This window comes from Ziziphus jujuba, chromosome 6 (genome assembly GCF_031755915.1).
Source record: "Ziziphus jujuba cultivar Dongzao chromosome 6, ASM3175591v1".
In the NCBI taxonomy this organism is placed as follows: domain Eukaryota; kingdom Viridiplantae; phylum Streptophyta; class Magnoliopsida; order Rosales; family Rhamnaceae; genus Ziziphus; species Ziziphus jujuba.
Window position 1 is genome coordinate 13,527,991 of NC_083384.1, and position 21,951 is coordinate 13,549,941.

General features: G+C 30.9%; 4 protein-coding genes across 10 annotated transcripts; 2 read left to right on the plus strand and 2 right to left on the minus strand.

Moving 5' to 3' along the window:
- Nucleotides 1-1,939: 1,939 nt before the first annotated feature.
- Nucleotides 1,940-3,756, plus strand: LOC107430584 (CASP-like protein 2A1). Its single transcript, XM_016041434.4, has 3 exons — nucleotides 1,940-2,329; nucleotides 2,968-3,085; nucleotides 3,264-3,756. The coding sequence occupies exons 1-3, from the start codon at nucleotides 2,079-2,081 to the stop codon at nucleotides 3,537-3,539; spliced, it is 645 nt and encodes a 214-aa protein (XP_015896920.1). The 5' UTR covers nucleotides 1,940-2,078; the 3' UTR covers nucleotides 3,540-3,756.
- A 2,656-nt stretch (nucleotides 3,757-6,412) lies between these two features.
- LOC107430543 (pentatricopeptide repeat-containing protein At1g12775, mitochondrial) lies at nucleotides 6,413-10,526 on the plus strand. 5 transcript variants are annotated; one of them, XM_060818528.1, is made up of 4 exons: nucleotides 6,413-8,270; nucleotides 9,063-9,180; nucleotides 9,610-9,779; nucleotides 9,975-10,526. In XM_060818528.1, the coding sequence occupies exon 1, from the start codon at nucleotides 6,520-6,522 to the stop codon at nucleotides 8,266-8,268; it is 1,749 nt and encodes a 582-aa protein (XP_060674511.1). In that variant the 5' UTR covers nucleotides 6,413-6,519; the 3' UTR covers nucleotides 8,269-8,270; nucleotides 9,063-9,180; nucleotides 9,610-9,779; nucleotides 9,975-10,526. The 5 variants fall into 5 exon arrangements, with proteins under 5 accessions (XP_060674511.1, XP_024934953.1, XP_024934954.1 ...); XM_025079185.3 differs by having other exon boundaries at nucleotides 6,413-8,259; XM_025079186.3 differs by having other exon boundaries at nucleotides 6,413-8,259; nucleotides 9,610-9,728.
- Nucleotides 10,527-11,214: 688 nt separating this feature from the next.
- LOC107430547 (probable phospholipid hydroperoxide glutathione peroxidase) lies at nucleotides 11,215-14,100 on the minus strand. The gene is made up of 6 exons (XM_016041389.4): nucleotides 13,877-14,100; nucleotides 13,170-13,246; nucleotides 12,284-12,345; nucleotides 12,076-12,194; nucleotides 11,558-11,725; nucleotides 11,215-11,451 (listed from the first exon to the last, which is right to left on the minus strand). The coding sequence occupies exons 1-6, from the start codon at nucleotides 14,018-14,020 to the stop codon at nucleotides 11,419-11,421; spliced, it is 603 nt and encodes a 200-aa protein (XP_015896875.1). The 5' UTR covers nucleotides 14,021-14,100; the 3' UTR covers nucleotides 11,215-11,418.
- Nucleotides 14,101-14,907: 807 nt separating this feature from the next.
- LOC107430520 (alkylated DNA repair protein ALKBH8 homolog) lies at nucleotides 14,908-20,236 on the minus strand. Of its 3 annotated transcripts, none has more exons than XM_060818529.1 (7): nucleotides 19,782-20,236; nucleotides 19,000-19,101; nucleotides 18,820-18,906; nucleotides 17,847-17,877; nucleotides 17,272-17,471; nucleotides 16,349-16,414; nucleotides 14,908-15,907 (listed from the first exon to the last, which is right to left on the minus strand). In XM_060818529.1, exons 1-7 carry the CDS (start codon nucleotides 20,088-20,090, stop codon nucleotides 15,851-15,853), a joined length of 852 nt encoding a protein of 283 aa, XP_060674512.1. In that variant the 5' UTR covers nucleotides 20,091-20,236; the 3' UTR covers nucleotides 14,908-15,850. The 3 variants fall into 3 exon arrangements, with proteins under 3 accessions (XP_060674512.1, XP_048320348.1, XP_048320347.1); XM_048464391.2 differs by having other exon boundaries at nucleotides 14,908-15,954; nucleotides 17,272-17,562; nucleotides 17,752-17,877; nucleotides 19,782-20,235; XM_048464390.2 differs by having other exon boundaries at nucleotides 17,272-17,562; nucleotides 17,752-17,877; nucleotides 19,782-20,232.
- Nucleotides 20,237-21,951: the final 1,715 nt, after the last annotated feature.

The following is a 21,951-nucleotide window of genomic DNA, read 5'->3' on the forward strand; positions in this document are numbered from 1 at the left end:
ATTTATTAAAATATTATATTTAAGTAAAAAATATTTATTTTAATAATGTCTTTGTTTCTTTATTTTTTAATTGATGAAAGAAAATTAATAATATAATTTTAAATTAGTATGTAATTTTAGCAATAAATTTTTTAATTAAATTTCTATTAATGAAATTTAATATTCTAAAGTCATAATTGAAATGGATTATGGTTGTATTGGGTTGTGTTAACACATTAATTAACACATATAGTTAAAAGGGTTAATAATATAAAAATACAATGTTATATAAAATTTGTATTGATAGCATTTAAATTAATAACATTAAGCAAATAAAAAAAAAGATAGAATATATTTATTAAACATCAAATATAGCTATATTAAATATAAAATCTCTATGGTTGACATATTAATAATTATATAAAAAATTATTAATGAGACATATATTTTAATAATTGCTTTTTACATTTACATCTTAAAATAAGAATGAGAAAAAGATCAATAATTTTCAATTACCTAATAGTTTTATGAATATTGAGATGATATTTATGAAATATAATATAATTGTAATGACTGTTTTATCTTAATTAGTATAAATTAAATTGATTAAAAAAATATAATATCTATTCAATATTTTTATAATTTTTATAATTAAATTTGATAATTGATTGTTTAAATAAGTTAATGCTAAAGTTTCAACAAAAATTTTTATTTCTTAAAATAAAATTTTAATATTTTTTGTATATTTTTATCGATATTCAATACTTTCCGATATTTACATGGAAATTTTCATATTTTGAACTTTCAATATTTTTATTGATGTTGAAATTTTGAACCTTGATTATATGTTGGACTATCTAATTTAAAACATTTCACATGAGATCCTTAATTTATAATTTATTTTATATTAGTTCAATTTTCAAATTAATTCTAAAATTAACTGATATAAAGTTTAGAATTTGAAAAAAAATTAACTAGTTTTTTTTTTCAATTTACAAATAAAATGAGGAAAAATATTGATTAATTGATATACGATAAAACTAGTAAATTTTTTTCATTTTTTAAACTTTTTGTTAATTAATTTGGAAATAAACTAATATGAAACAATAATGTGAAATATTTTAAACTTGAAAATCTAATGTGCAACTTGACCAAAATGCAAAATATTAAAATGCAATTACTCTAGATTTTTATAATATATATATATACATATATATTAAGGGAAGAGATAATATGGATTGATACATTTTATTGCTATGTCTTCATTTTATGAATTTCATGTAACTCCTAATGGTGAATTATTAAGTATATATATGATTTTTCTAATGATGAGGAATTCGAAATTTTCATTGTCTTAAATAGAAACTAAGACTTTTTTATGTCACGGATAACACGGATGATATTGGATTACGTTCTACGCATGGTCTAACACGTATGAATTTTTATACATGATTCACATACTTCCTTTTAACATTATATAGCGTTGTGCATAATTATATATAACTCGTTTAATTTACATTGCACTTCATAATTGAAATGGATACAACGTTACATATATAAAATTCTTTATAATTATATGTTTATTGATATATATATATATATATATATATATATATATATATATATATATATAAGATACATTCTTATATTATATGTATATTGGGTTATATATGTATATGATTTTTTTTCTTATTAGGGAATCCTTGATAATTTTTTTATCTAGAATAATACGTATCCTTAAAATAATACTTATGTAATTTTTTATCTATTAATTTAAAGATAGACATTGCTTCATACAAAAATTTATTTATGATAAGACTTATTATATATAAAAAAAATAAAAAAAAATAAAAAAATTGAAGCTAGCTTGGTGTGCGTGTAAATTATGCATAGATGTGTGAATGTTTGAGAAAGAGAAAGGGGGAGAGATAGTTATCCATGCACATGGAAATGCGTGGGCAGCTTTTATGACATTGAATGCTCCATTACCTACTCCTTTAACCATTATTTAGTAGGAAGGAAGAAGCTCGAGGTCAAGCTCAGGCCCCTCCAATATTCCATCAATACCTCCCACCCATCTTTTGCAATCGGTATCGAAAATGATGGTCGAAAAGATAAGATCAGAGAAAGGAAATAGTGCAAGTTCAGCAGCAGCAATAAGCAGCTCTCCCATGGCTATGTTGGGAGATCATCAAGAAGGTAGTAACACCACCAACCCTATGCGCACCGCCGAGACCTTGCTTCGTCTCTTGCCTATAGCCCCTTGTGTTGGAGCTCTTGTGCTTACGCTTCACAACTCTCAGACCAATGAGTTTGGCTCCATTTCTTACTCTCACCTTGGAAGTTTCAGGTCCTCTCTCTCTCTCTCTCTCTCTCTCTCTCTCCCCCTCTCCTAGTTTCTTTACCAACTTTGTATATATAATAAATTCGTTTTTCTGTGTCTTAATAACATAATTAAAGCTTTCTTTTGCTTCTAATAACAAGTTAACTCAACTCGAGGATTGCTTCATCCTTCAATTTTTTTAATTTTTTTGGGGGGATTTTCATGATCCTATTTTCAGGTAGTTAAGTACATGACAAAAGAGGGTTGACTAAGAAAGATTTTCATAAGTTCTGTACCGTTTGAGTCTTTAGGATTAATACAATTAAATACATAGCCAGTTGGGTGATTTTGTGACTAAAAACTTGTAGCGTGTTTTTTATAATCATTTCCCTCAATTGGATTTGAACGAAATCAAAAGGATATATATATATATATATATATAGATATATATATCAATGGAATCAAATATTCTACAAGAAAGGCGCTAATAAAAAAAATGAATATATATCAAAAGAATTTAATACGGTTAGTACTTATTATTAGATGTTAACGTGATCTATATTATATAAATTGAAAATCTCTTAAATGTCTTCATCATATATATATATATATATATATATGAAGAAGAGAAGGATGACTTAAGTAGAAGGATGAGAAATACACAGGTACTTGGTCCATGCCAATGCAATTTGCGCGGGCTATTCCCTTCTTTCTGCTATAATTTCAGCCATGCCTCGTCCATTTTCCATGTCTCAAGCCTGGACTTTCTTTTTCCTCGATCAGGTCAGTAAATCATTAATTCTTCCACACCTCTCTGTTCTTCTTTCTCTATATATAAATCATAAAACATATTGCATAACGTTATTCTGTATAAAAATTTATCCAGGATACCTTCGTAAGAGAGAAATTAATGTATATATATGTATGTATGTATGTATGTATTATATATTTATATATGCAGTTGCTGACTTACTTAGTGTTGGGTGCGGGGGCGGTGTCGACGGAGGTGCTGTACCTGGCATACAAGGGGGATGTGGCCATTACATGGACTGCAGCTTGCGAAACGTTTGGTAGATTCTGTCACAAGGGCACTGCATCTGTGGCAATTACTTTCTTGGTGGTAGCTTGCTATGCAATGCTTTCCCTCATTTCTTCCTACAAACTTTTCAGCAAATATGAGGCTCCTCTGTCTAAACAACCCACCAAAGGAATCGAAGTTGCCACCTTCCATGGCTGACCTGCTTCTTCCTATAATTGTGACCTTAATTTCTGAATTATAATATATGCATGATGATGATAATCAATAACGAAAGCTCAAGACCAGTGTTAATTTTCGGTTTGTGTACCCTATAATGTTATTTTGCTTCTTTCTACTTTCGATATTCAATGTATAAAATATATGGAACGCACTGATATATATATATATATGTATTGTAATTATAAAGTACTCAAAATGTTGTCGACAACAAATATTTCTTTTAACAAATTGTTCTCCAACAAACATGGTTAATCACAACATCAATGTTAATATTAACCAAACCTTTGATGTTTTCCAAGAAAGCAGGGTTTGGTCATTCTGTACTTTCGCAATTGTTATATGGTGCAGCCAAACTACTTTATGCTAACCAAGAAACGCAGCTAATGACAAAGCACATATAATGACAAACTAAGTAATAAATTATTATTTACAAATTTTTATTTTTAACAAATTTCAATCCCTATATGATTTTGGCATTATATTGGCTTAACAGACGTCAAAATTGATGGCCCAAGAAATTTTAATATTTTTAATCTTGTGATTCAGTCATGAAAAAGGAATTGAAAGTCTATGAGCTTGTATCATTTTTTTTTTTTTAAGGGGAAAGCAAAATTATATTATAGACAGATTTTCCTATCCTTATTATTATTATTTTTCAATCCTTATTATTACAAGCAGATTAATTACTATGGTTGGACTTTTAATGCCACGTAACTTTCCTTATTTTCTAGGTCAATTCAATTATATGAAATGATAGGAGGGACCCAAACAATAATAATAATTTTTCGTATGTGTATTTCAATGAGCCTCCCAAAGGAGTGGAGAAGTTATGGGCTTGTTAAATTAAGAAATACAAAATAAAAATAAAAAAATATTATTTGTCACAGGCGTATAATATAAAAAATATATATTATCTGTCCATATAGAATTACCATTTTATTTTAATTTTTCATGATTTGTAATAATTTTTTTATTTTAATATTTTGAATTCATGATCTGTATGTGAACTATAATTGTGAACTGTAAACAAATTTCTTATGGAGATTTAAAGTTACGTTTTAAATATCAAAATTTTTATATAAATTTTTTAAAATTTTTTATTTTTTGGGAGGTCGAAAAAAAATTTACGTCTCAAATAAAAACATATAGAATTTCTATAATATATATTAAAACTTTATGAATTTCGGATAAATTTCTATTAAAATATCCATATCAAATCTTTTAACGGTTTAATTAAAAAATTCATAATATCCATCAAAATTTTAGAAATTTTCATGAAAATTTTGTAAATATCTATTAATTTTTTTTAAAAAAAATTAATTAAAAAACCATAAGTATTATTAATGTTTAAAAAATTATTTTACTAAATTAACTTTATTGATTTCTTTTTTTTTTTACTTTTTAATTGTCTTTCAAATATTCAATAATATAAATAAAACAGAAAATTAAATTGAATAACCTTGATAAATTCTATTGATAATATATATATATATATATATATATATATATATTTGCTATACATTTTTTATAAGATGGATTTATTAAAATATCATAATTACAAGTTAATAATTAATTATATAAGAATGAAAAATAATAATATAAAATAATAACATGAAAATATAATATTAATAGAATTTGCATTAATAGCATTTAGATTAATAATATTAAACAAATAAAAATAAAAAGATGATAGAATATATTATACTAAACATCAAGAATAGGTGTATTTAATACAAAAATCTTTATAATTGATATATTAATAATGAAAATTTATTAAAAACTTATATGTTTTAATAATTATTTTTTATATTTTACATCTTAAAATGAGAACAAGGAAGAGATCGATAAATTTCAATTACCTAGAAGTTCTATGAATATTGATATGGTATTTATGAAATATAATGTAATTGTAATAGTTATTTTATCTTAATTAATAAACAATTTCATCAAATATATACTTTTTTTTTATATATTTTTATCAATAATAATTTATTTATGATCGTTTTTGTTTACTATAAATTAAATTGATTAGAAAAAATAATATTTATTCAATATTTTTGTAATCAATTTGATAATTAATTGATTAGTTAACAAAATTTTTTATTTTTTTAAATAAATTTCTATTAATTTCCATAAGTTTTTGTGAGTTTTTATTAATATTCGATATTTTTTGATATTTTTATGAAATTTTTTATATTTTAAACCTCGATATAAAATTGTCTTAAAAATTTCCATTATTATACTTAACAAATATATGCATGATCCATTAAATTGTGAGTGTGAGAATAGGTATTATTTATTATAGCATTTTCAATCATTTTTTGCAAAAGTATAACATTTTCAATCATTTTTTTTTCAGTGCAAATCATCTGTTTTATTGTTAGGGAGGCTCATAAATTGTTATATTGTTATAGTTATGATACATCAACCAAACACGCAGTTAATTTTTCAAAAAAATTTAAAACAAAATGTGCAGTTTATTTTAGACTCCTTAATTTGCAAAAGCCATTTAACTTAAGAATCAATTGTGGCTCTATCAAGAAAAAAAAAAAAAAATCACTTGTGGCATGGAAGAATATTAACGTTAAATGGTTGTTAATTCAATTTTCATCTACTGAGTTTTAAAAAGTTTTTATTTTTTGTCCACTTAATTTTTTGATTTTCAATTTTATCCCGCGGATATTTTTGTTGTACTATATTAAAATAACATGTCTATAATTAAAAATATATATGTATAGCAAAATTAGTTTTATTTTTAATGTTAAAAATTAAATATTATGGTCTCTAGCAAAATATATAGAATTTAAAAAAAAATTATAAAAAAAATATTCCTTATATGGTCTATTTTTGTGTGGTGTAACTAAAGAAAACGGTGAGGTTTGACTTTCTTCGAAGTCTTCATTCCTTCTCTTCCGTCTCGCTCCCTTTCTTTCTCTTCTTCTCACATTCATTTCCTCTAATGCTGTATAGGCATAGCACCAAGCATGGAGCTCTCTCTCTTCTTCTACAACGCTTTCATTCTTCTTCTACACTGTCTTCAAAACCCGATACTGCTCTCACAGCTATCGATACAATCACCAAACCCCCCAAACCAAGCAAGATCAGAAAACCCACTTCACTCAGTGCACCAATTCCACGGGTTTTAGACACTGTAAGTCCTCAAGTCAATGCCATCTGTTCTTTACTTTGTAACCATAGTCAACAAACTGTAACAATTGATAACCTGTTGAAATGTTTCAAAGAAAATTTGAGTTCAAATCTTGTGCTTCAGATATTGATGAATTATAGGCAATTGGGTAGGATTAAAACCTTGGAATTCTTTTCTTGGGCTGGATTGCAGATGGGTTTTAAGTTTGATGACTCTGTGATTGAGTACATGGCTGATTTTCTGGGTAGGAGGAAACTGTTTGATGATATGAAGTGTCTCTTGGTCACTGTGTTTTCGTGCAATGGTCAAATTTCTTCTCGGACTTTTTCTATTTGTATTAGGTTTTTGGGTAGACAAGGGAGGATTAGAGAAGCCCTTTGCTTGTTTGAAGAAATGGAGTCGAAATTTAGGTGTAAACCTGATAATTTTGTGTACAATAATATGCTTTATGTGCTTTGTAAGAAGGAATCATCTGGGCAGTTAATTGATTTAGCTCTTACAATTTTTCGGAGGATTGAACTGCCTGACACATATTCATATAGTAATGTGATTATTGGTTTATGTAAATTTGGTAGGTTTGAAACTGCCCTTGAAGTTTTTGTTGAAATGTATAGGGCTGGTTTGGTCCCTACCCGATCTGTGGTGAATGTTCTTATTGGTAAGTTGTGTTCGTTGAGTGAAAAAGAAGGAGAAATTGCGAAAGTTAGAGTAAAGAGTATGCGCAGACCCTTTACAATCTTAGTTCCAAATGTGGGGGTAAAGAGTGGTACCATACAGCCTACAGTTCATGCGGTTCAAGTGTTTTGGGCAGTTCATCATCTCGGTTTATTACCAAGCTCATTTGTCATAATCCAACTTATATCAGAGCTTTGTCGATTGGGTAAAACAGAAGAGGCTGTTGAGATCTTAAAGGTTGTTGAGGACATGAAGCGGAGTTGTCTAGAAGAGAGTTACTCCATTGTGATGAAAGCTTTGTGCAAACACCATCTTGTGGAGGAAGCTAGCCATTTGTTTGGAAGGATGCTCTCCCAAGGGGTGAAGCCAAAGTTGTCAGATTATAATTCTGTTATCTGTATGCTATGCAAAATAGGGAATTTGGATGGTGCTGAAAGGGTCTACAAGATCATGAGCAAGAACAGATGTCTTCCAGATAGTTTGACATATTCTGTGTTGATCCATGCTTATGTTGAAGCTAGGAATTGGGAAGCTGCTTATGGCTTACTAATAGAAATGTTAGGTTTGGGTTTGTCTCCACATTTTCACACGCACAGTGCAGTAGATAAGCTTCTGCGAGAAAATGGGAAAATGGTTTTGTGTCATAAACTGGAAAGGAAGTTGGAAAGTCAGAATTTGCTCAAACTCTGTAAAGAAAATCGATTACAGTTGGCTTATGAGAAGCTGAACTCAATGCTTGAAAAGGGATGCTATCCGCCAGCATATGTAAGGGATGCTTTTGAACATGCATTTGAAAAGCGTGGCAAATTGCAAATGGCTCGTGAAGTACTAGGGAAGATGGACAAAACACAAAAAACCCAAGGAGAGAAACTAAAGGTTTCTTAAAGGCAATATCAACAATTTTTTTCTTTTTCTCCATTTAAAATAACAGTATGTTCTGGATGTCTTCCCTCTAATTTTTACTTTACTAGTATGTTCATCCACAGATCTAGACCTACTCAAGATAAAATGAAAATATGTTCATAAATATATAATAAATATTTTTTCTGCATTGTTCATTACTGTATGTAAATATGTGTCGCAGATACATACAGAGAGAGAGAGAGAGAGAGAGAGAGAGAGAGAGAGTACAATAAGTAAATAGCAGGAGGACATTCTTTTTTTTTTTTTTTTTAATCCAAGTACATTTTCTCTAAAGGATTTAAAGCTGAATATTAGTTTGTAGCATCATTAAGTGCTAGCATGCCTAATAGAATGTTCATCCATGTTTCAAATTTCAACATCTTGTGTTTGTGTAATTCAGAGTATCAAAATCACAAAATGATACAAAGTGAAAGTGAATAAATTCGTAAGCCACCGGGCTTTGTTACAAGTGGTGACAAAATTGTGGTGCTGGGTTACATCCTAGCTTGCAGTCGAGTAAACGCACAGACGTAGAAATGGGAAGAGAAGAAGAATAAATAATTCTAGTTAAATGTTTTACAACACCAGTTTTGAGGCTCACTCTTCATTGTCCACCTCAACACGTTTGATAATTCAATTATTACTTCATATCTTGATTTGCTGATCAAGAGATGCCTTGCAATGCTTTCCTAACTATTGCTTTTCTAGAAGGCATCAGTTTAGTGAAAGCACCATAAGTCCTCTGCTTTATTATAAAACCTCTACTTTTTGTGCAGTTTGACAGGTCAAAAGTGTGAAAAGAAATTTATGCATAAAGTGGGATGTAAAAGAGAAGAATGAGAATGGAGAAGCAAACTGCATCCCAAGACGCTTCTACTGTTAATGTTATCTTTGGTAAAGAGCTCTCTTTCTGCTTCAGTACACCACCTTTTCTTCTCCTAGCTAGGCATTGCGAATTTGAGATAAAGCTAAATTGACCTGTCATACGTGTTAATTGGTCAACTTGGTTTTGTTCCTTCTTTTCATTCTAAGATTTCCATTGTTTAAGATTAGTTGGACATTATCTAATACATCAGTATCTTCTAAATTAGAGAAAATATGGAGACCAAGTTTGTTTAAGGCTTTTAACTAATGCTTATAGCTTATTTGTGGAGCTCTTGTGTAGTTGATGCTTTGAGTTGAAAATTTGGTACTCTTTAATGCCTCAATCTCTCACTCTGGCATTGATCGCTGTTTTCTGTATTTCATTGCTTGTTGTCTCTGTACTCTTTAATTAGGAAATGTGAATATAAACAGTACCTTGACTTCCTAAATTGGTTGCAGTATCTAAGACATATACCTCGTATGGTCCTGCTCCAATTAGGATACCATCGTTTTTGACAATCTAGATGTTCACTGTTATCACCAATCTTCTGAAGGGAGTTGCTGTGAAAGCGATTACAGTGAGTAGTTAGTTACTTGAGCCAGTGGCAGTTTCTTTTTGCGGCATTAAGGTTGGATATCGTCTCTTGAGTCTGTTTGGAAATGGAACCGTTTCCAAATTGATTAGAACATTATCATTCAATAGTTGTTTCTCTGCCTTGCGCTTAAAGTCTCTGTGCTCTGTGATCTTCAAAGGATTATAGTGCATTATTTTCCATTCTACATTTTGTTGAATTTAATGGTTTGTTCTCTTCTCTATGTAACAGGTTTCGTTGATCAGATGAGAAAAAGAGACACAGATCTTTGCAACCTTTTGGAATCCTCACCAAGCCTATCCTGGAAGCCAGATTTCATCATGGTTTTCGTTGCCAACATTTTTTAAATTAGTCATATGGGATTGAAGATGAAATTCTGGTGCCTCTGGCTCTAGAGATTGAAAAGAAAACATATTACGAAAATCTACCATGTGTCCAAATTGAAAAAATAAATTTAATCTTTCTAAACCTATATTGTGAGGGTTCAACTTAGGTAAAAATACTGAGCTCATCGTCAAACAGACTTAACAGCCACTCCCTTTTTCCCTTGGCTACATGGCTGCTTGGCTGCTTGGCTGCTATTTTTGTTTGCGCATAGAGTGGCTATTGCTCTCCTAGGGCTTCTGTATCTGGCCTGAGCCACCCTCCCAAGCAAAGCAAGCGATAATGTACAGGTTAATGTATCCCCAAGATATATAAAAAAGTAAATAGCTTATGACAAAAGAAACTTTTCAGCATTGGTGATGGAATTATTGAAGTCTTTCTTTCCTTATTTTTCCTTCTCATCCCTGCTTTCCCTTGCGCAAGTGAATATTTGCTTTTATTTAATTTAAAAAGAGACAATTTAAGTAGCATTTCATTTCTAAAGTCTTAACACCACCACGTTCAATATAAGCTCAGGAAACTGTTCACAGCTTAATAAGTCCTCAGCATATGGATTTCAAGGGAAAAAGAAAAATTGAAAATCACTATTGATATAAGATTGAGAATCATAACTTAAATTAAAATCTGGAAAGCAACTTCTCTGTTCAAGAGAGAAAAAATAAAAAATAAAAAATAAAAAATTGTGTTAAAGTCATAGTTTAACTTTAAACTTCAGGACCGTTAAGCAGATACTTTTTGTCTCAAATAGCAATTGCCAAGTGAGAAGGATACAATAAGAAGGCATTCAAGTCTCATAATTATTATTATTATTATTATTATTTTGAACAGCAAGAAATAAATGAATTATTTAAAGTTGATAAATCTCACAGTCGCTCGCATTTTAGCTACGACATTATCCAAAGTAAGCGCAAGACCAACCACCATTATCATCATTATCCAAACAAGAGATTATCAAACAGGTTTGTAAAGCATGTAACCCAAGTTTTGGACAAATAGGACGAATTTTGTTTTCAATACAGTAAGGATAGACGGTATTCTGGTTCGACAATATCATCACAAGCAATCAAAAGGAAAATCAAAAACAGCATTTACAAAGAAAGAAGCAAGAACATTATTATTCTGTCACTTTAACTTTCATCTGAAACATTATTCATACACCCAGGTCAACGCATAAAAGCATTTATTTATACCTTCAAAACTATAATAATGTCTACCCATTTTGAAATCAAACACCAAAAACGTAAATTTTGTTTATAATGTCTTTCTGCAGAATCAAACACACAAACCTAGCTCAGGATGATTCCAACAGATTTTGAATGTCTTTCTGCATAGACAAAAAATGAAGAAAAAGAAATAACAATTAGCTATAACAATATTGCACATCCTTACAACCCAACATGCTCAAAAGGAGGAAGACTTTATATACTGACCTCAATTTTAAGAGGTGAAGTAATCGGAGCATAGCGCTCCACAACCTTCCCCTCTTTGTTCACTAAAAACTTGGTGAAGTTCCATTTGATTCCATCTCCAAAGATTCCTCCTTTCTGTGACTTGAGGAACTTGTAAAGGGGAGCTGCATTCTTCCCATTAACCTCAATCTGAGAATACCACACGAAAAAACATTATATAAAGTTTGCATAAGAATTTTTGGATAAACACATAAACCCAATTTTTCTAAACAATTGGCACGAGTGATGAGTACACTAGAAGGCATTAGCAAAATCAACAGTGGTTTTGTGGTCAAATATATTTTAAGGCAGGGCCTAACCGCCACATGCATGTAAATGTATGATATCGAGAAAGAACAGTATCATGAGTGCATAGAAAAAAGGATTTAATTTACTGTCAGAGAGAATCAAAAGTGGCAAGGTGGAAATTAATGCCACTTAGATCTTTGCATATGAATTGTTGAATAGCTTTTATTATGCCTTTCAATTATCAGAATTACCTTATCAAAGATTGGGAATTCAGCTTTAAACCGAGTGCACACAAATTCCTGAATCTTCTCATTGTTTTCTGGTTCTTGCCCACCAAACTGGTTGCAAGGAAATGCCAAAATCTCGAAACCTGCCGAAAAACAGAATATTCAAAGTCTTCTCCTGGTAAACATGAATAAATAATTTAATGAGAATGGTTATGCAAGAAAAATTACATACCTTTGTTTTTGTACTTCTCATATAGAACATTCAATTCCTCATAGTTTGATTTTGTAAAACCACTGAAAAATAACGATGATGGATAAGAACACAAGATCCTATAGAAAGGTCATAAGCATTTTGACAGAAGTTGAATACCGAGTCTCATTAATTACAAATCATAAATCGTGTCTACCAGTAAATTTTATTGATAAAAGTTCATCATAAAGTGGCAACATGTACATTAAGCACCAACAGAATGACCCATATTCCATTAGAAGTTTGATAGATATAGGATGGAAACTTAAGAACCTTCAGAGGATATATTATTAGCCTAAGAGAATTTCCAGCCAAAACTTCACTTATACACCCAAGCAGGTCAACAGGAACACAACTACAACTCACCAAACTCTTCTTTATCATGCTCGAACACGAAATCTACAAAAATATATTTGTGAAAGCTGGTGGTGGGGATTCATAAAGGATCCAATCCATTTCTTTTAAAGTCACATCTCAATATCAAATAGTGACCCTATGCTTGGTTTTAACATATATATATATATTTTTTGCTGAGATACCTGGTTTTAAAATTGACAGAATTCCTGACATATGTATCTCCATTTTCCAAACACAATTATATAGGCACTCTCTGTTTAAGTAATATGCAGAAGTCTACTTTTGACAGACACCAAATCATTTCCTAATACCACTTTTACTGTAAAAATGTAAGTCGAATTTGCTTTCAGAAGTTGTATCCAAATTTCACAGATGAAACAACTCTACTTTTCCACATGTGAAATGCTCTCTAGATCCTCAAAAATATTGAAGAATAATTAAGCAAAATCCTTAACAATTTTTACATCATAATTTAGAATTTCTTATTTCCAAAACAGATGAAAACCATTACCATTTTGAAGCAACATTCACTAACAGAAGAACCTTCCCACTGTATTCACTCAGGCTTACATCATTTCCACGAACATCCTGCAAATATATCCAATCATTAATAAGAAATTAGCTCAAGAATGAAACAAGAATTCTCAAAATGAAATTTTAAACCAAATAACCGAACAGCCTGCAACGCACTAATCCCCAATGGATAATTGACCATCCAGCTTATCATCAAGTACAAACAATAAACAGAGTAAATAATAAAAGAAAGATTCAGACAAAAGTTTCCGAATCACAAAATCAAGAGAATTTCTAAAGATGATGGCAAAGAAACTTTTGTGTAAATAATTAATAAAAGTGGAGGGCATCAAACAAATAATCGACCAGAGGAAAGAAAATGGGATATACAGTGCAATTGAAAGCTAAACAAGATAAAAATAATACTATTCAGCAATTAATATCCAATCTTATTTGGTTCGATGGAAAAAACAAGTTAGAGCATTGAACCCTTGATTTATTTCTCCAATATTAGGACCCTTCGAAAAAATCTAGCCCAAATACAACAGTAGGTACAACTGAATAAATTGTTTGTATGTCAAAAACAGCTGAGAAGATTTAAACTTTCTTTCCACTTATTTTCTTAAACTTTCTCAGCAACCAAACACGTTATATCACAGAACAAGGAACTAAATGAAAAAAAAAAAAAAACACACCCAAAGATACCTTGACAGTGAAATCATAAATGGATTTGGAAGTTTCTTCAGCCATTTGGTAAGAAGGAGGAGATGTGTATGTGAAATAGTAGAAGAAGAGACCGAAACCCAGAAAGAAAAGAGAGACCCAGTTGCTGAATTTCCACAATTGCATGCCGTTTCAACGTCTAAAACCTGTCTTTGTATATATCCGTGGAGTTGGACATAACTTCCTTTCTCGTCGATTACTTACCGTTGCTGCCAATGACACGGTGGTTATTTAATACAATTTCCTTTGATTGATTGATTATTATTTGATACAATGTTGACAATTTTCTTTTTCATTTTATTTTTCTCTTGTTTGTTTTTTTTTTTTGTCTTTTCTGCTTTGAGATTTCGCTTGGTATTTTAATTTTTATATATATTATTTTATAATATATAGATATATATTTTTTATTTATTGGGACATGCGTGGTATATTTTGAAATTATATTTATAGATATAAGATATTCATATTCAATGTTTCTAGAAAAAAGGGAAAGAATCGGGAGCAAGTGCATTGGTAGGAAATAGGTAGTAGGTGGGCATTTAATGACCAATAAGCTCAAAATAAATTCGTGGAAACAATTTGTTCAAAAATAAAAAAATAAAAAAATTCGTGGAAACAATTATTTTAAGTATTATTTTAATAGTCCCGTGTCAATCCTATTCATTTTATTTTATTTGTACCTTCCAGATGGTAGTAAATAAAATGAGCCACGGCTATGCAAATTTCTAGAAAGGAAAAAAATAAATAAATAAAATAAAAACAAAAACAAAAACGGCAGTGGAATGATTTAATTGGAAAATATTTTCCGAAGCATTTTATTTTTCTTTCTGGAAATTAAATTTAACAATTTTTTTCATGAAAAAACGGTTACTGATTCTTTTTTTTTTTTTTTTTTTTTTGTGGTTTTTCAACGAACTGTTACCAATTCTGTTAAAACTTTAGAAACGACGTATCGGAAGAAATGAACATGCCCATGCTATTAGCGGATAGGAAAAAAGAAAAAAAAGAAAAAAGAAAAAAGAAAGGTACCGTTTTTTTATTTTTCATTTTTTTATTTTTTTATTTTTTTGAATACAATATATTACTACTTTTGGTGATTTAAGGAAGCCTCCATTGGGGCCACAGATAGGAATTTGGGCTTTTACGCTTTCGGGCCTCCAGACTAAGTCCAGCAGGGTCTACTGACGATTGTAGGCCGACTACGGTCATGAGCCGGCTCGTCCAGAAAGGAGGTGGCTCTAGCAGGCCGGCTCCAATATAGGCAGGCTAGATTTGCAGGACCGCAAGCCTTTGTGCGGGCTGGACTTGCAGTTATAAGCACAGCAATGCAGAAAGACAACAAACTAGATATTAAAGAGCAATGAGAAAATGTTGCCACTTGCGAACTCAATCTCAAATCCATGGAGCAAAGTTTCAAGTACTCCAATAGAGAAACTGAGTAAACATCCATTTCCGTTCTCTGCTTTTCGTTAGCATTATGTACCATATATTAAAAATTACAACACTTACGGTTGGTTTCTTCTCTCCATTTTTAAACCAAGGCATCTAAAAGGTTTTGCTATGCTATGCATTGCGTGATATTTCGAAATGACAGAGTTATAATCAATAAAAATTTAATATAAAATATGAAAAATAAATAAACAAATAGAAGGTGGATCCACCTATGACCCCCCAGAAATTCTGATGCCCATACTCTCCTTTCCATCTCTAACTATTCCCAAAATGAATTGCCATCTATAAAGCCCCTGATGTTTAGTCCTATGAAGTCAAATGCTCCATACTCTTATGTCCATTTTTCTTTTACCTCTTATTGGGTTGGCTAGTTCCGTACCTTGACCTCCTACGGCTGAATCATCTACTTGACAATTGGAAAAATGAAGTCCATCTCATGCTTAATGCTTTACATTCACCAAATAGTAAAAGCATGCATATTGCATTACTACAAAACCCTTTCTCTTATCTCTGAGAATCGCAATATTGGGGAAAGTCACATTGGCAAGGAGTTGTTCTTACCTGAAAGAGTGCACAGCAAGCGTTGCCTAGTGAATTAGTTCGAGGATCTATGGAAGCACAAAGCCAATAGAATTTATATCCCAAATAGACTCGACAATTCTTTAAGAAAACAATTATTTATGGTCAAAATAAACAGTTCGACATTGCTGGGTTTAGGTTTCAAGCATTTTAGGGAAGTAAAAGAGGTTTTGGAATTTGTAAATCAACTATGAGATGACAATAATAATAATAATGATAATAATAAAAAAGAGTTTAAAAGGAAAAAGTTGTTGAATCCTGAAAGGGCAGTCAACAGTCATGTTACTCAAATTATACTTTATAAGACATGCAATACATAAATATTCTCTTAAATCATAGACATATAAAGAAGTCATATGCAAAATAACATCAGAATGTAAAAATAAAGGCAAATAACAAGCCAAAGACTTGAAAAATACGCACCTCTCGGAACGTGAAAGACACCCTCCTTGAACCTCTTCTTATCATTCTGTCCTTTACCATGTCAATCTGGCAAAAATTCCTTGTTAAACCTTTTTCACGAGGGATGAGAATAGCAATGTAAAAGCAAAAACACAAAGCTATGCTTTTGCTAATGTCAATTAAAGTGAATGAGAGAACATTAAAATATTAAAAACATTGACAAAGGACAATGGCCCACTATATATTATAAATAGATTAACTCTGCACTTTTACATTTTCATTATTTTGTTCCATAGGTTGAAGCTCTGAACGAGAAGCATGAATTTAATAACTATAAACTATTTTACTTCATGAAGGAAACTCCAGAATAACTTCACTGATTCAATTTGTCTTTAGCTGAAAAAGGAAACTTCAAGTTGTGAAGAAAAGTTTCAAGACATGCTGTTTCTTTTTGATGAAATCAAGTTTTTGCCTCTTTGTTTACGTACACTACAAAGGGGTTTAAAGAAGATACTTATCTTTTATTTACTGTTCGAAAAAATGTTTTTATGTCTTAAGTTGTATTTTATGTATTTTTTTTTTTTTTGTTGTTTCATGTATGGAGAAGTCTGAATTTATTATGTTATACATGAATGAAAATAATAACAGCACGATCAGGTTTCATATTTTTCCTGAGGAGCAGTAGATTTCTTCTACCTTATTAATTGAGCCCCTCCTCTACGGCTTAAGTTTACCAAGTTTGCCCGAGAATTTGCATAAGTTGTTTCTCATAAAGAATTTGCATACTTTTCCATCTTTTTCCATCAAAAAAGCACTTTAAGGGCCAAAGATTTGGACATGAAATAATAGTATGTAACGGGACTTTGGACCACTGCTAATTGATCAAAATAAAACAACTCTCTAATATAGTATCATTAAAATTCAAGGATTATTAAAAAATAAACCTTATGATGTGGAATGTAGTGATGCCATGCATAGCGAGCCTCTCCAGATAATAATAGCATAGACCGAGGGGGAAGATAGACTGCCCTTCTCAAGAAATTTGAGTTCCTTTCGGGATTTTCGATATTCATATCAGTACTTGAGGAAGCTTTAGGAAGCCAACCACGTTCTACATATCTCCTGAACTCCATGATGCATGGCCCTGCTAATGAAAGGCTGAAAATTAATCCCTCAAAAGCAGAATGGGTGTCTATATGTGGGGACAAGCCCACTCCAGGTGGATATTCATTAACCTGTAGCATGGCAAAATATGTTCATTCCAAAGTGCATAGCATGAATAGCATTTAGCATTCTACAACAAAGCACAACAATTAATATATTACAGCTAGCCTGTTATACAATAAAAGTAAGCTAACAAGATTTTAACTAGCCAATGACAAGTTGTACAAATATTTATTGATAATATAAATATGACTTCATACCGTTAGTTGGTTCAAAACTTTGTTTGCAGCATCACCAAGACTTGGGAACATTGAGATTTTTTCAAGAACAGGAGAAACAAATGATGGAAGCTCACCTAAGTGCTGTTTTGAATCAACATTCCTTGTCTGCACCAACAATTTTAAAAGAAAGGAAAAAAGGCATTAAGCCCACATGAAAAGTTGATGTCTCAAAATTCTAAATTAGATAAGTATTCAACATAAACAGGGCAACAAAGCAATAATGAAACAGCAATGACAAATCATATTTCACTTTAGTATTAGTACCAAAAAAAAAAAAAAAAAAAAAAAAAAAAAAGGAGTATATTGAGCAATTATATACTGAATAACAGAACCGTTAAGACATCCATAGTTCCCCTGGTCCTTGAAAAAAGTTGTTGACAATTCTTGTTTCCAGATTAAAAAAAAAAAAAGGGATAAAAAGGGAACAGAAACACCCAAACTCGAAAAGATTAATTTTAATGGAGAGTGTAATTGTATTTCCAACCAAACAACCATTTACTAATTAAGACATCAAAATGTTACTTTTATAATACTTTCTAAAATAATATATTTAGTAAAAACAACAGTGGCCCATCATGTGAGATTTCTTAATGGATATAATCATGAAAGAATTGCAATATGGAACACTTCTCCATGCAAAGGCAATTGTTAAAGTTCTATCCACTCAAGTGGATTTGCTTTAGTGTATGAACATATGGATATTGTCCTTTATCTATCAGTTTATTTCAAGATAGCCTATGACCGCTAGGTGCTTGTGAGAGAAATATCCAACCACACATAGCAAAGAAAAGGAAAACAAAAAGATGCACAAATATGCTACTGAGTCTAAGATCCTGGAAAAAAATAAATAAAGTATTTGGGGCAATGCTATCACATGTTAACAAAATGTTGATATAATGTGAATGAGTGTATAAGAATAGATATATATAGACATCCAATCTTAGCAACAAAAAAAATTGTAGGCATCCAAATTACAATAACATGTATATTTATTTCATGCTAAACAAAGTGGAAAAGAGGCTAAATCCCACAGAGCCCAATGCTTACTTCATAACAAAACTCATATCCATAATGCTGAACCCTTCTCTTTGAAAGATTTTTCCAAGGCCTTTCATCAACCGCTGCAAGCAAATCCTGCAACAGAGTAGGATATAACTAAGATCATGCACAAGAAAGCCAAGGATAAAGCAGAATCAAGTTTCGTGACAACAAAAAGGGTTTTCACACCTTCTCTTCTTTACAACTGACAAAGTCATGCAGCAAGTAAAGGCCAGGAATGTTCAGCTCCGAAGCCATTAAAGATACTGAAACAGAGTCATTCACCGGTCCCTGAAAAGAAAGAAATCCTTGTTACTGTGAAAACAATGAAGCACATATGGAATTCCAATACATGGATCACAAATATACTACACGTTTTAAGTCCCACCAACTCATTAACATCCACGGATTCCTGAAGTTCCCAAATGTGTCCCACAAGGCAACATAACTTGTAAATAAAAAAAAGCAAAAATTAAATTGAGAAGTCGATTAACTTGTTAGTTTCAAGCAAAGTTTGAATTAGTCAGAAGCTAAAATAAACCATTAAAGCCGCCTGTGGATTTTGAAACTGTATTAGAATAATTTGGCAATATCGATCAACCATTTTTCCAGTATGATAATAGTGCATTAGAAAACAACATAATCAGCATTCCCTAACGTTGTTACTAGCACTTAATAAAACTATAACTACGCTCTTAATCACATGGAAACTTAAAAGTTCCGCTGGTTGAGTCATTTCCTCGAACACCTCGAGGATCCACAGAGGAAATCTGTCATTGACAACATGTTTATTAGACAAGCAAAAGGTTCTGACATTTATATTAAATGCATACGTTCACCCCCAAAAAAAAAATGAAAATGCTGAACTTTCGAAAATGCTGAACTTTCTCAATTCAACTTTCATCAATTAGGACCATCCCACAAAGCAAAAGGTGCCAAATTGAGTAAAAGGGCTTTGCAATCATGGTTACCAGGGAAGTGGGTGGCCGAAGAACTGAATAACGAATGTGCAAAGAACGACCTCCAAGGTCCTGACATGGACGGCCATCCAAGGCTTCCATGGCTGCCCGAGCACTACCCTCTTCAGCAAAAGACACAACGACACGAGCGCCGCTCTCATCAGCCGCATGAACTCCACTGACCTCCCCAAACGCCCCGAAAACCAGAGCAATTGTTTCGTAAGAGATTCCCACCGCCGGGCCGCAGTTGGCAACGTAAAGGTTGGGGCTCAACTGTGAGCCTCCCACCCCCTTCGGACGCCCAAATCTAGGCAAGCCCATTGATGCTATCGATCAAGATTTTTTTTTTTTTTTTTTTTTTTGAATATTTGATCAAGGAATTGGTTTTCAAAAACCATGCAAGAAAAATAATGTGCACAGAGATACAGATAGAGAACCATTTCGCGGCTCGGATCAAAGATTTATAACGGAGGTTTCTAAAATATATTTTAAAAAATTAATTGCAATTTTAGTATCTCTGTATTGAAAGTGCATTGCATATTGAAATCCTTAAATTTAAAATATTTCATATTAAATTTATAATTTATAATTTATTTCCCATTAAACTTTTTATCTCCAAATTGACGAGCAGTTTAACACAAAGCTTGAAAATTGAAAAAAAATTAAGTAATATTTCAATTTTCAAATAAAATACATGGAAAAAAATTTAATTGATAAATTAATGAAAAAGATTGATCAATTTTTTTATTATTTTAATATTTTACTACTCAATTTAAAATTTAAAAATTAAAAATTTAAATTGAAGAAATTTAATATAAAATATTTTAAATTTAAAACGAATTTTGTTATTTATTATTTTTAATTTATATAGTAAATTTTAATTATTAAATTTTAAATAAAATTATTAAATATTATTATTTTATGTTAAAAATAATTTAAATTAATATTTAATATATAAATTTTATAGATAATCATTCATCAATAACAGTAAATAACATTTTTCATTTAAATATACGAAGTACAATCAAATAACATTTTTCATTTGAAAATTCAGTGAACAATCGGATCAAAATAGGTATAATTAGTCTTAAAAAAACGAAAGAAAAAAAAAAGTCAAAGTTTTTTTCTTTTTTGACTTTTTGACCAAGACATTTCCCAAACGGACGCACAATTCGAGTTTGACAAATTGGTCATATGTAAAAAAGAAGCCAGACGAGGAACTTCGTTTGGGCTTTTCATCGAACACATGATAGACGATATTAAGCGAAATTTTGTCCTGGTTATATGGAAACTTGGGCCCTTTTTTATTAGCAGTAATGCTTATTGTGGATGACGTTTCAAGGGCGTTGGAGATGATTTTGTTAGAATCCCACTTGGGATTTTCTGTTGGGTCTTGTTGCCAGCAATTTGCCAGGTACCTAGTTGCTCACGAAATTGCGCGTCTATGGTCCATAGAAATGGTGAGTCCTAATGTTGGTTGTATGGACGACGTTTTGTGGTCACAGATTTTCACTTTTGCGGATTTCCATTTCTCTTCATGTCCAGACTTCTAACAGGTTTGGAGTTCTAACTTGTTCAGACAGAACTAAACTAATGCATTTTTTGCTTAATGTTTCTTTGTTCTAATTTTTTTGTTTCTTATAGTTAAGTTTGAGATTTTCACTACCTAATGTATACATTTTAATGACATGACAGTAATGCATTAGAATTAGTAGTTGCTGTCAACTACATATAGAAATAAAAGACATTACATAAAAAAATGTCAAAAAACATTCAATGGACATTGTAGTGTTCTTATAATGATCAAGTATATTTGTTGGATAAGAAAGTAATGTTTAAAACAAAATGGTAATAATAGAAATCGCTTGCAACAAAATTTTCAACTTTTCTACATTTTGATAGTTATGAGAATTGAAGATGTTATGCACTATTCGTAGTTTCTGCGTTTATACTTAGGTTTCAGAGTTTCAGGATTCTTTGTAGGCACTCTGCTCAAAGTTGGCATGGTTCGAAACAGGAAATTCAAAACTTTACTAGTAGTATTGACAAGGAGAGTATTATCATACATTGCCTCAAGTGTAAAGCAGTTTTTGGAAGATGAATTAGGAATTCCAATTTTCGTTTTGTTTAATATTGTTTTTGGGCTGGCACTTTTGATATATAAGAAGCATGGTAAACATAG